The 13,159-nt window shown below is 42.0% G+C and overlaps 2 protein-coding genes across 3 annotated transcripts in view; one reads left to right on the forward strand and one right to left on the reverse strand.

The window, feature by feature from the left end:
• duox (dual oxidase) overlaps positions 1-6,139 on the reverse strand; it is a 28,239-nt gene extending 22,100 nt beyond the window's left edge. Inside the window, exons 1-8 of one of the 2 annotated variants that reach the window (XM_029115220.2) lie at positions 5,702-6,139; positions 5,379-5,514; positions 5,130-5,213; positions 4,819-4,983; positions 3,697-3,884; positions 2,095-2,296; positions 939-1,105; positions 521-584 (exon numbers count right to left, since the gene is read on the reverse strand). In XM_029115220.2, the coding sequence (XP_028971053.2) occupies positions 521-584; positions 939-1,105; positions 2,095-2,296; positions 3,697-3,884; positions 4,819-4,983; positions 5,130-5,213; positions 5,379-5,451 (943 nt within the window). In that variant the 5' untranslated portion in view covers positions 5,452-5,514; positions 5,702-6,139. Of the gene's footprint in view, positions 1-520; positions 585-938; positions 1,106-2,094; positions 2,297-3,696; positions 3,885-4,818; positions 4,984-5,129; positions 5,214-5,378; positions 5,518-5,701 lie in introns of both variants that reach the window. The other variant, XM_020040554.3, reaches the window with a different exon arrangement.
• Positions 6,140-7,996: 1,857 nt separating this feature from the next.
• On the forward strand, positions 7,997-12,651 carry duox2 (dual oxidase 2). Its single transcript, XM_020056704.2, has 7 exons — positions 7,997-8,256; positions 8,542-8,599; positions 9,014-9,148; positions 10,523-10,727; positions 10,837-11,054; positions 12,072-12,238; positions 12,547-12,651. The coding sequence occupies exons 1-7, from the start codon at positions 8,110-8,112 to the stop codon at positions 12,649-12,651; spliced, it is 1,035 nt and encodes a 344-aa protein (XP_019912263.1). The 5' UTR covers positions 7,997-8,109.
• The last annotated feature ends 508 nt before the right edge of the window (positions 12,652-13,159 follow it).

Here is a 13,159-nt window from a genome sequence, read left to right on the forward strand (position 1 = left end):
AATGTACTGTTCATGAAAGCCCACAAACAAAACGTATTTCTCACAATGCTAAAAGAATACTGTCAACCTCTGTAATTTACTGAGAAACTAAAACAACATATTATTAACTGCTGTCGGACCTAAACCTGTTTTGCCAAAAACAGCAACCTTTCAGGCAATTTAAAATAGTGCCATTATTTTTACCATTCATACAACTGAAATACTTAAGAAGACATTTTGGATATACGGTATATTCTCATAGTCTCAAAAAAGCCGGAGTGAGTTACTGTCTTCGGTACGTGTATGAGCAAGAACACCGGGAGAAATTAAGGCTACTTATTCAGTAGTAATCTGCTGGCGTGTGTAATAGTGCTGTCACAGCATGGACTTAGACAATACCACAGGGGTTAACTACTCACCCTACCAACACTGTCCTGTGATTACCAGCGCATGACTTTACTCAAGTAGCAGCCCTCCGCTGTGGAACACACACACACACACACACACACACACTCTCCTTCTTTCTCTCTCAGTGTTTTACCTGGGTATGTAGGCATCGTCTTATTCCCCAGGAGTCCAGGCAACCATTCGTACAACGCAATATTCTGGGGGGGGAAATGTTTTATTTTTTATTGAATCATAACTCCTGAAGTCTATTGAACTACAACCCAGGGGGGGGGGGGGGGGGGGGCTGTACTGCCAGCGTCTAACCACTTTCATTGACTGGTCCATAAACCGTAATAACAGTGGTGTTAAACCAGAAGCAGGAGAGGTGACGCAGACACATTTCCAACCACTAACACCATTTCATCTAGGAGCCCATGACCACCCGGCGCTGATGTAGCCAACGACTCTCTTCCCCCTGTCAGGTCACGCACCGCTTCACTGTAAGTGACCCCTTAATGACCATCTGGGTGCCAGGTGGATTAAAATACTTTCAGGAGACTTTTCCCTCATACCTGGAACGTGGCGACCACAGTCTTCCTGGCATTTTGAAACAGGTCTTCGTCCGACCACGATGGGTTTTTCTCATGCAGCTGGGAGGCGATGTAATTGTGGTAGCGGAACCACACGATACCCTCGGCCATCGTGAACACGTTCTCGTTTCCCCAGGCGTTGCCCAGTTCTGGAGGGCGGAAGAACAAAGATGGCGAAAGGTTTCCCTGAATGCACCTCTCACCATAGGACCCGGGATAACACTGTCATTTCCTTTGTTTTATTTGGTGCATACAACAGCAGGTGACATTGTGGGATCAATAAAATGCTTGCATTAAAAGCATTATTATATTATATTCTGATAAGGTTCGAACCTTGAGCAATTTTGAAATACAATAAAATGTAATTCAGTCATTTCAGTGAATTGGAATGGAAGGAACTAGAAGATGCGTCATAACACCAAGGGTTGCACCATTCTGGAAACCATTAATTAAAATCCCAGCCTTTCCTTCTTGGAACCCTGGTCACACCTAGGCCATAAGGAGCAAGGTCTTCAAATATTAATACTGAATAATGTTTGCTTGGATTATTGCGCAGCTCGGTTCAAATTCAGACATTTTGGGATAAAAGTAGAAGAAACGCACACCTTAGTTGACGAGGTGCTGGCTGAAGGGTACGGAATGGAAACAAAATGAAAGAAAAAGCCGCACACTCTAAACTCAAATGCATATAATTTTTTAATAAGACCAACGTTTCGACAGACACGCTGTCTTCATCAGGCTTTTTCATTCATTTTGTTTCCATTTCGGGAATGCAATCTGACATTTCAGAACTGGAATAAAGAGGACCTTACTTAAATAGTGTCACACCTGGGTTTGCAAAACTCAGAGAAATGTCACATTCACATTTCTTATGTCCATCACTGGCATTACAACATTAGATGTATTATAAAAATCACACTGTTGTGTTGATTATTTAACTGCAGCACTTTGTACCTGAGTGTGTGCTTTGGTGTGAGACCGTGTTGCCAGGGCATATGTGTTGTCACCTTAAAAACTATTGCAGGAACAAAATGTCTGATAAGACGCAGAACCAGAAGAATAACCGTAAGAAGTAGAACCAGAAGGAGAAACAGAGAAAGAACCAGTAGAAGTACCAGACGAAGAAGCCTCTCCTCACCGTAGAGTCCCTCAGAACCATGTTCTCCAGTGGAAGGGTCAGCAGCGCTCCACATAAGGTGACTACCTCCACTCCTCCTGGGCATGTTCATGTCTTCCCCCGAGGCCAGGCGACCTCCGGTGAAATTCCTCAGGGTGTCGCACCAGGAGTTGGATGGGCCGTATATGGAGCTGCCATCTAGCCATGCAGTCACCAGGTTCACCTGAAAGGAACATTTTCTTAAGCTTAATGAACTCTTGGACACGTGGAATTGTTTTTTAAGATGGTCACACCAAATAAATCTGGTTTGGGAAGGAGTGGGAGAGGAATGGGACCTCTCCAGTTGGGGAGGTTTCTTTTTCTTTTAAAAAGGCACCTACTTACAGCCTCAGAGTAAATTTGTCTTATGTCCTTATAATCATGTCCGTCTTATGTCTTTATTATCGTGTCTGGCTTGTGTCCTTATTGTCGTGTCTTACTTAGTGTTTATGAGCAAGGACCCAGCAAAGCCACGGTTATGGGTCCAGCTCCAATAGTGATCACATGTAAACTAAGACACATCAAATACCAGTGATTTTATCAAAATGTCCTCCTCTGATGAAGCTGCCTGCTGAAAGTCATACATCACACTAAATTCTTCTCAGGCGGTTCGAATGTTATCATTGGATAGAATGGACGTTATCAGCGGTTATCAGCCTCATAGATATGGGTCAGAAGGGGCCTGCTACGCCTACTGGTAGGCTCAGAAGGCTGTTATTATCCATTCGCATGGTTCATTTAGTATTTAGATAATTGAGTATTGACTAAATTGTCACAGTTTAACCCTAACCCTAACTCTAACCTTAACCCTAACCCTAACCCTTACCTGTAGACTTCTGGTTGGATCTGGAGTCTTCTCGTGTATTTATCTGTGATTAACCATGCGAATGGATGATAACAGCCTTCTGAGCCTACCAGTAGGCGTAGCAGGCCCCTTCTGAACCATATCTATGAGGCTGATAACCACTGATAACGTCCATTCTATCCAATGATAACATTTGAAGTGGGTGCCTTAGTCCCGGCTATCCTTAGTCCTGGGCTACTAATGTCTGGTTCTGAGCTAAGTCAAGCCCTCCATACCTGTGTGTTAGTTACTAAGACATCTGCTAAAGGCCTAACCACCTGGCCCTCCATACCTGTGTGTTAGTTACTAAGACATCTGCTAAAGGCCTGAGCACCTGGCCCTCCATACCTGTGTGTTAGTTACTAAGACATCTGCTAAAGGCCTGACCACCTGGCCCTCCATACCTGTGTGTTAGTTACTAAGACATCTGCTAAATGCCTGACCACCTGGCCCTCCATACCTGTGGGTTAGTTACTAAGACATCTGCTAAATGCCTGACCACCTGGCCCTCCATACCTGTGTGTTAGTTACTAAGACATCTGCTAAAGGCCTGACCACCTGGCCCTCCATACCTGTGTGTTAGTTACTAAGACATCTGCTAAAGGCCTGACCACCTGGCCCTCCATACCTGTGTGTTAGTTACTAAGACATCTGCTAAATGCCTGACCACCTGGCCCTCCATACCTGTATGTTAGTTACTAAGACATCTGCTAAAGGCCTGACCACCTGGCCCTCCATACCTGTGTGCGAGGATAATTTGGGCTCTGGCTGGAGTGCTTGTCCCAGGGCCCCCTCTGGAAGGGCAAAAGGACCCGGCCAGTGCGCTGGGGGTCAAAGATTGGGTCTCCCTCCGGGATGGGGATGTTCATAAACTCCGGAGGACAGCCAGGAGGACGGGAGTCCACAATTTCAAACACTACATGGTAGCCTACACAAGCGGAGGAGAAAGCAACATGGAAAGACATGTTTTATATAAAGAGACATTCTATAATAAGATCCACTTACATTAAAATGGCATACCTTATTATATGATGTACTTCACATAGAGACCAAGTAAATGTAGCACTACTTTTTTGTGTGTTTAATACAATACTGTAAACACAAACCATGGCAGGGATAAGATCCTAGAGTGAGATAAGACAAGTCAGGCCTGATTTAGGCACACTTCTGAATTGGCACAAAGCCACTTATGAGTCTTTCACAAGACACTGTCACCGACCACGGTCACATCACAGCGCATTAGATAAACTGGGACAACACACTACATGGTTTCCCAAAAAGAGGGTGTGAGCAAAACCACACGGTTTGAAATATCTGAATGGGTCAACTCTCTGACCTTGTAATTGATGTTAAAAGGGCAAGGAGGACTTTTTTGAACGGCAGAGAACCATTGAAGAGCTCAGAAGGTTCTTTGATTCATTGTGATCACTCTTCCTGAAGAACCTTTGAGAAACAATTATTTATTTTTTTGACTGGGAATATGACTGTCTTTTCCCAAAAAAATAAAACGATGTGCCCTTGGGGTTTGCTAAATGTGTTAAAATTACATTTCTTCAAATTTGTTCTAAACTTTTTAATATGTACAGTGCCAGTCAAAATGTTGGACACTCCCATTCAAGTAAATGGGTAAGTGTGTCCAAACATTTGACTGCTACTCCTATCATAAATATTTAGAAGATCCATATTTCAAAACAACAACTTTTAGACTTACTGAAGATAGTGGGGTTTGACTCAAGTAATTTTCCGTCTAGGTATCTTTACAATTGGGTACTTTTGCCAACTACAGACTTCAAAACTAAAACAACATCTTGAAGGAGTCTGAATGAACAATAAAAGTACATGACATTCGAGTGTAAACCTACCAAAAAACACACTGAGTACGGTCTGGTTGTTTGCGGAGGCCAGGCCGGACCGACCTTTGGCAATCACATCACTGAGCAGTCGCGGGTTGGGTAGATGAGGTTCCTGCAGCGGCTGAAGAACCCCATCGTAGTAGCGCGCCGGCAGCAAACGCACCAGAGCGGATCCTGCACGCGCAAAGAGGAGAGTTCCTCATTATTTGAAAAACAGCGCAACGTATTTGGATTTCTGTAAGAGCACCCTATATTTAAATATGAATGTTTACAGAATTTAACATTGCGAGTTAGATTTTTAGATGTTTTGATTAACTCACCCACAGCGCCTCGGTCATGATCGGCTAAGTTGTTGTACCAGCCGTCATATCTTTGGACTTCCCAGGTGACTTTGGACTGAGTATCTAAGCAGGTGAATGATAGGCTAGATAAACGGTCCTCTCAGCGTGATGGTCAAATTCATTACTTTTACGCTATTTGTTTTATCAGAGATACATTTTCCGTAAGTTCAACATGCCGTATACATTTAACGAAACAAGTTGGCTATATTTACTAGAGTGTGCACTTACGTTCAACGAAAATGGGCAGCAACGCCAGCACTGCCAACAAAGGACTACTCCAGATCCGTGTACGCATATCCATTGATGCGAGAGATGCACCTCAGTAGGCAGAGTCCGAAACGGTCAAGGGTATTCAAGGAGTAGCCTACTGGTGTGGAAAGAGCAAGTAGGACAACAGCGAAAAAACATTTTGATAAAGGAGATAAAAAATACCAATACTCAACAATGACTATTTTTATGTGAGCCGAGTGAACAATGCTAGATTGCTTTCCCTAACAAACTTGAGAAAATATAGGTTTTAAAGAAAAAAACACATTTTCATGGTAACTCACCCAATATTGAGGTTAGATTTTTACAATTAAAGAGTTGGGATTTTAAAAATCCAGGTGAGCAAAATAGCGGTCGGGAGAAAAGGATATAGCCTGATGTCGATGACCCAACTTCTCATAATAGACTGACACATGCGTTTCCTTGTCGGAGCGGTCCTCACTCACATAATCATAAATAGACTGACACATGCGTTTCCTTGTCGGAGCGGTCCTCACTCACATAATCATAAATAGACTGACACGTGCGTTTCCTTATAGGAACGATCATCACGGTTTCACACACCTCTGTTTCAAAGAATACCAATCAAGGAAACACGAAGATACACCCAAAAAAAGTACGTGCGCGGCGTGGGTATAAAAGTATATCGCATTGACATTCGTTATTCCCATCCTTCTGCCTCAGTCTTGGCTGCGCATCTTTTTGAGACGTTCAGGTAAGCATTATTCTAAACAATTAGCGGATTTATTTATGACATTAATCCAATGCCCATTTAATGTAATTGTTCAGAGACAGTTTTTTGTCTGTGTGCGGGGGGGGTTCTGTGTGTTTACGTCTTTTCTTTTTTCTTTTCTTTTTAAATCTGCTCCACATTGATATTTTTTTAGTTTTTACTCTACTCACTGACCTTACATTGTTTAGTTTATATGCTCTTACTGCAGTCTCAACAGCTGTTGTTAAAAGGAAGTGCTTTGTTGAAATTATAGTGGATCTGAGTTAACAAGCCACCTGTGGAGACAAAACCTGAATTTAGCTGGAGTCTTGAAACACATGGGTGTGAGGGTATTGACAGATTCAAGGTGTACTGGAATATTAATCTGCAGGTGTTTTGAAAAACATGACATTGGGTCTTGTGACAAGAGTTTTGCAAGGCCAGAGATTCAGAGCATTAAAGCCTTTAAATGCTGTTGTGATGTTTCGAATCCTGTCTATTGCAGAACCAGATCCCTTCTTCTGAAGTTTCCAAATACGGTATAAGAGTAATGTTCCTTGTTGTATATAGGTCACATCTGCAATGTTATCCTCAAACAAAATACACAAAAAAATATTTTTGGGGAAAAGTTAGACCTATAATAACAATTGAGTCTAAAATGACCTCATGAAGACATGATTTTGAAGATTCAAAGTCTTTCCCCCCCCCCGACTATTAGATGACAACAAAAACATTTCTACTAAGAAACATAACATGGAAAGAGGTTCAGGTGTGTAAAATCATGACATTTCTACTAAGAAACATAACATGGAAAGAGGTTCAGGTGTATAAAATCATGACATTTCTACTAAGAAACATAACATGGAAGGAGGTTCAGGTGTATAAAATCATGACATTTCTACTAAGAAACATAACATGGAAGGAGGTTCAGGTGTATAAAATCATGACATTTCTACTAAGAAACATAACACGGAAGGAGGTTCAGGTGTATAAAATCATGACATTTCTATTTTAGTCATTTTAGCAGATGTTCTTATTCAGGTCAAGTTACAGGAACCATTTGGGTTAAGTGCCTCTGCTCAAGTGCACAGTGACTCCCTGCATAGCGTGCCGTATTTCGGATGGGGCATTATGAGTGTCTTGACTCTCTGTGGTCACCGAAGATCCCATGACACATCATGTTGGTCAGGGTGTTAACCCTGGTGTACTGGGCAGTCCCCTCTGGCTTTCATATCGTCATGGCCATCTAATCTCTCTTAGCTTCCAGCTTCAATCCCCTCAACTCCCCTGGTAAAAAAAAAGTTTCGTAATTGTAAAAGACTACGGATACTAAATACATGAAATCAATAATGTAAGTCACACAGAGAAAGGGCAGGAGCCAAATTACTTAACTGTCAAATGTATATGATAGCTTTTCGGTTAAGATCTGTGAACGTATAGTATGTTTTTTTCTTTTTTTTTTATCTTTGCAGGAAGAAATAGAAGTACTATCAAATATCAAATAACAAGCAAGAATGACAGTTTGTAAATCCCTAAATTACATGCTAACTGCTATAATATTAGTTATTATCAATTTACAATAAACATGTCATTTGTCTTGATTCAGAAATCAATGCCTGCAAGTCATATAATACATTTCATTTACTTCAGCAATTCATTTCCACCTGTTGTTTGGCATTACAGCTTTCCTCAGTTTCCCTTACTGCTGAGATAGATAACCCTGTTCCCCATATGCTGCCGGGCCTCATGGACACACCTGGTCCTCCAGGGTGTAAGAATCAAAGTCACTGCCTGCGGCCCTGCAGCACCTGGGTTGTCTATCATTGTCCAACTGTACAGTGAGGCCCTAATGGGATTCCAACGGTTTCTTATCGCTGTATCTTTAGTCAGTAACTGAGACCCGCTGCTCTCCACTCTAACACTGTCTCTTCTGTCACTCTCTCAGGTCTTAGCTTCAGTTCCCGGAGATCCCCAGTTAAGATGACTTTCTACGATGACATTTATCCATTCTACCCCCTACAAAGAACCTCTTTCATCTTTAACACCCAACTCCTCACCATTATTCTCGTCTTCCTGGTCCTCGCGGTAACTTTTCTTCTAATTCTGCCAGGAATCAGAGGCAAGTCGGTGAGTAAGACCAAACAGCACCACAGAGCTATGGGGTTGAATTTGTGCCATCAGCAATGAAATCAATTCTAATGTTGACACTTATTTGACTCTATGCCCAAACTGTAACCCGTGAGTAAATTATCTAAGAATACATATTGACCTAAACTGATTATTTTCCCATCCAACGTGATAAAGAGGAAATTGATTGAAAAATGTAATACTTTATAGATATGAGATGGGTTACTAAGTCAAAGGCCATGCTTACATGATTTGTGACTTGTTTCCTCAAACCTTTTATTTCAGAGATTTCTCTGGATGTTCAGGATTATCATCAGTTTATTTATAGGCGTTGTGATAGTGGGTGAGTAGCAAGCATCGCATCACATCTATCGCAACACAAGGAAATAATAAATAGTCATACAATTTTATTACTTCTTTTCATGTTGCCGAGATAAAAAGACAGGCTCATGACCTCTTCCTCTCAGTATGTCCCTGTGTTTTCAAATTAAACAGATTATACATATTTTTACACTATTTACTTGTGAAACCGCCACCTAATTGCATTATTATCACATAATTGATTGCATAATGCAATACAAATTCCACAATTTCTTTGTTTATAGTGATTGTCACCACTTGGTGTAGGAGGATATGGGAAAATCCTCAGTTTACGCACGTCAACATTTTCTATTCAGCAGCTCAAACAAACTATACATTCTATTGCATATTTATTTAATTTCTGTTCTAAGAAAGAACTCATGTCATGTCACTTCAGCCCTGAATTTCACCAGTGACTGGGCTGTGGCCCAGGGCTCAACCAACACCTCCTACAAGTCCTTCAGCAGCGAGGAGGTGGATGCAGAGGTGGGCCTACATATCGGGTTGTATGGCATCAACATCACTTTAAGAGGTGAGCCCACTGACATGTAGAATTAGAAGATTTCATTGTTTGTTCTAAATGTGCATGATACCACATCAACATATCAATGAAGATGGACCATTTTTTTAAAATGCCCTGTAAAAAAATACCCTCTGCTCTTGGAACAATTTTGTAGAAATAAATATTTGGAACATTGACTGAAAACGTTACCGCAAATGTCTTCTGATCATTTGGGCTTCTATTTGTTCTAGTAGTACAGTAAAAATATTTCATGTGGACCCTTCATATACTCTTTCCTTACAATTCTTAGTAAACTAGGCCCAATCAAGAATGTGCTAACCAAACATTGTCCTACCTAACATTGAATTCCCTGAGCTGAACCGTAAACACTTGCTATGATGAATAAATCTGGCCTCCAAAGCCTCACTTGACAGGGAATCAAGGAACGAGCAACTCAAGCAGTCATGAAAGCAAAGGCAAGATTCTACAAGTTCCCATGAATTGTTGTGATCTTAAAAGTTCTGGAAAACTTCTTCAACTCTCATCAAGAAATAAACATCAGCTCCCTATGGTCAAGTGTCTTGTTTCTTTCTTTAAGAGTAGAGGCTTTCTTCTGGCAGGATGGACAATTTGAATGGAGGTGACATGAAATTTTACTTTTTGAGACTCGCTGAATCCAAGGTTTAACCGACTTTGGCTATTCAATGATCCTTTGGCAATTCAATGATCCTTAAGGAAAAACATTTGGGGGGATATTTTAATTCATTTAGACTGTAGGAAACAGAGGGGGAGACTGGCAAGAACTGTGAGGATGCTGGGACTGAACTTCGGTCTCTGCTGCACATTGATCCACTTCCCCAAGGCTATGCATTACATTGATAAAAAAAATACACATTTTAAATAGTCAGCAGGGCCAGTTCTAGACACAAGTAACATAAGTGGCTGCTTAGCGTCCCGACTGCTAGGGGATCAACATTTTCCTTAGGAACACCATAAAAGCCTAGAGCCTGCCCTGATAGTCAAGATTTCCAACTAGCTATTTATAGTTTTTACTCTTATGTATTTCCTAAATAAATATGAAGTACATGAAATACAACGGACTTGCTGCCACGGTTTTTATTACAACATAAGTATTTGATGCAAAGCTCTACTTCACATGGATTATAACCATTATCCTATTTGGCAGAAGTTCCTAAACAACTTTTTTTCGGAGAGACCTAAAAATCACTGTCAAAAGCTCTTGAGGACCGGCCTTTGCTGGGGTGAGGGAGTTTTTAAATGTGGCACATTAAAGCGTTGCCAGTCAAGTTCAAAGTACATTTGATCGGTTCAGCCGCATTGCATGAAGTAATACCCACCCGAACAGAAAGGTCTCAGACCATGCGTTCCTCTCCGCCCCTCCAGGGAATCCTGTGAACCAACTCAACGAGACCATCAACTACAACGAGATGTTCAAGTGGCACGACACCGATGAGGAGTACGAGAAGGCCCTTGAGAGAGGCCTGCCCAACCCGATCCTCTACATCGCTGAGAAGTTCACCCTCAGTAGTCCATGTGGTCTCATCTACCAGTACAGATACTCTGGCCAATACGCCTCATCCACCCTTTGGTAAGACAACACAGCTGACATGGTCCGAGGGTGGAGGCCCCTGTCACAGGATCAGCCCCCACCACCTACATCACCCTTATATAAATTAGGCCTGTTGATCCCCCCCCAGGACGGCGTTCTGCTGCTGGTTGTTGGCCAACGTGTTGTTCTCCATGCCGGTCATCCTGTACGCTGGCTGCATGATGGTGGTCACCGCCGCCTTCATCTTCTTTTCCATGGCCTCCTTCTCCACCATCATGAATCTGCCGTCATGCATGTTCACCCTTGGCACCATGGGAGCCTTCCAGACGGAGTACAGCGGCTCCTTCTGGTTGGCGCTGGCCACGGGTAAGGAGCGTGTGCGTCTACTAGAAGGAGTCTTCGTTCCAAACGGCTCCCTATTCCCTATATTGTGCACTATTTTGATCAGGGCCTTAGTGTTTTAGATCACCTCACAAAACATGAAAAACAAAGGTATACAAACACTCTGCAAATCTTAGGCACTTGTGACCCAAGTGCGTTATTTACATTGTTGAAAACCGCGACAACCCTGCCGGAGCTGAACTTTGGGGTTGTGTACATATACCTTGTGGAGAATCCTTCCCCATACACTGCTACCAAAATGAAAGTGTACAAAAGTACAGATAGCTATCTGTCCGTTAAATCAGGGTGGGTCAATAATGCAATTGTTTGGGAGGTGAAGGAGAAGAAATTCTTGTCAAAGTGAAGTTTAGTGCTAAATTACCATTGGTTCTATGGGTGGTCAGTGTAACGTAGTCCAGCCAGTATAACACAGATTCTTGTGATAAATGTACTGGTAATAATAGAAACCTTTCCCCAATGTCAGGTAAACGATTATTACTGTTTAAATGACCCACTATTGACAGCCTGGGTTGCTGTGGAGAAGGTTGGATTGGTGCAATTTTCTCATGGGTTATCTTTGTTATTAACTTAGCTAATGCTATATGTTTAACAAGATAGGTTTAGCTAGCCTCACTAACGTTAGCTAGGCCATTGGAGTTGTTTGCATTGGTGCAAACGAAAACAGACCTTGTCATTCATTACAATGATTTCATGTAGATATGTTTGCAAATACAATATATATGCTGTTAGCGCAAACAATGAAACTGCAACTATCTGGCATTTTGAAGTAACTTGTGAAAGTTGTGAGGTTGTTGATGATGGGCAATGGAAGGAGAGTTTGTTTTGCCCGCCAAGTTGGCATTCCCATATGCCGTGACGTAACGTGAAAACTATCAATTGGTTCGTCGCTCTGGATAAGTGTTGGTAAAATGACTAAAATGTATTTGAATCAAAGTGAAAAGCAGGCAGTTGATGAAGGAGGCCTCCATGTTGTTTTGGCAGGTGTACTGTGTTTGCTGATAGGAGTGATGGTGGTGATCCTGGACTGTGTGATCCCAGAAAGGATGCGAGAGGCCTTCAGTGTCGGGGTGGACACAGAGGAAGACGACATTTATATGGGAGAGGGATACCTGAACTCCAACTTCCTCAGTGGGGTCACCACCGTCACGGTAAGGGACACAATATAAAAACGGTCACTGTTGATTTAGCACTGGTCCAGGGTGTTGTTGGTTTAGCTCTGGTCCAGGGTGTTGTTGGTTTAGCTCTGGTCCAGGGTGTTGTTGGTTTAGCTCTGGTCCAGGGTGTTGTTTGGCATCCGTCTCCCATTCACCTTGATGCCCTGGACCAGAGCTAGGGTTCCTAGAAGATACAGTCAAACATGAACTCAAGAAGTCTAAGGCTTAGTTTAGCAAACATATCAAATTTGTTGTCCTTGTTTGAACAGTAAATAAAGTTATCGTCGTCTTGTGTGTTCCAGCATGATTTGGGGAAAGGCATCAAACAAACATCCCTCAAGGAGCTGTCGGTCCACGTATATGAGGATCCTGATTCAAATGTCTCCACCGGCAGTACGTTAGGTTAAGACGCCGTAAAGGAAGATGGTCACGTGTTTGCAAGACAGAGGTCCTGGATTCCAGTCTTGGTTTTAGGTGGTGTGGTACAGCTCTTGAATATCATATCACATGGCTAGGCTCGCACTGGCTTTCAAAGATCTGATTTTAATGGTGGACTCAACTTTATGCTGTGGCGTGAAATGTCCAAGCTGACACAGTGACCTAGCCAAACCAAAAAACACTGGTCGACTTGAAAAATCAATTGTCATTGCATTCCCCCCCCAAAATGTTGATTTTACTTGAACTATGAATATCTTTGTGGACTTTTCTATAGATGTATGTAAAAACAAAATGTACATAACTTTATACTGTCAATACCATTTTTATTATGTGCTGTATTTATGTCTAATTGTGAAACAAAAACTGAATGAAACCAATGTTTTTTTCTACACACTTTATTTTAATGAGCATCATTGAGTCAGGTATTCAAACCTTTCTTGATCAGCATCTGGTGTAACATAAGAGTATTTGCTTTGC

Source organism: Esox lucius, chromosome 19, assembly GCF_011004845.1.
Source record: "Esox lucius isolate fEsoLuc1 chromosome 19, fEsoLuc1.pri, whole genome shotgun sequence".
NCBI classification, from domain to species: domain Eukaryota; kingdom Metazoa; phylum Chordata; class Actinopteri; order Esociformes; family Esocidae; genus Esox; species Esox lucius.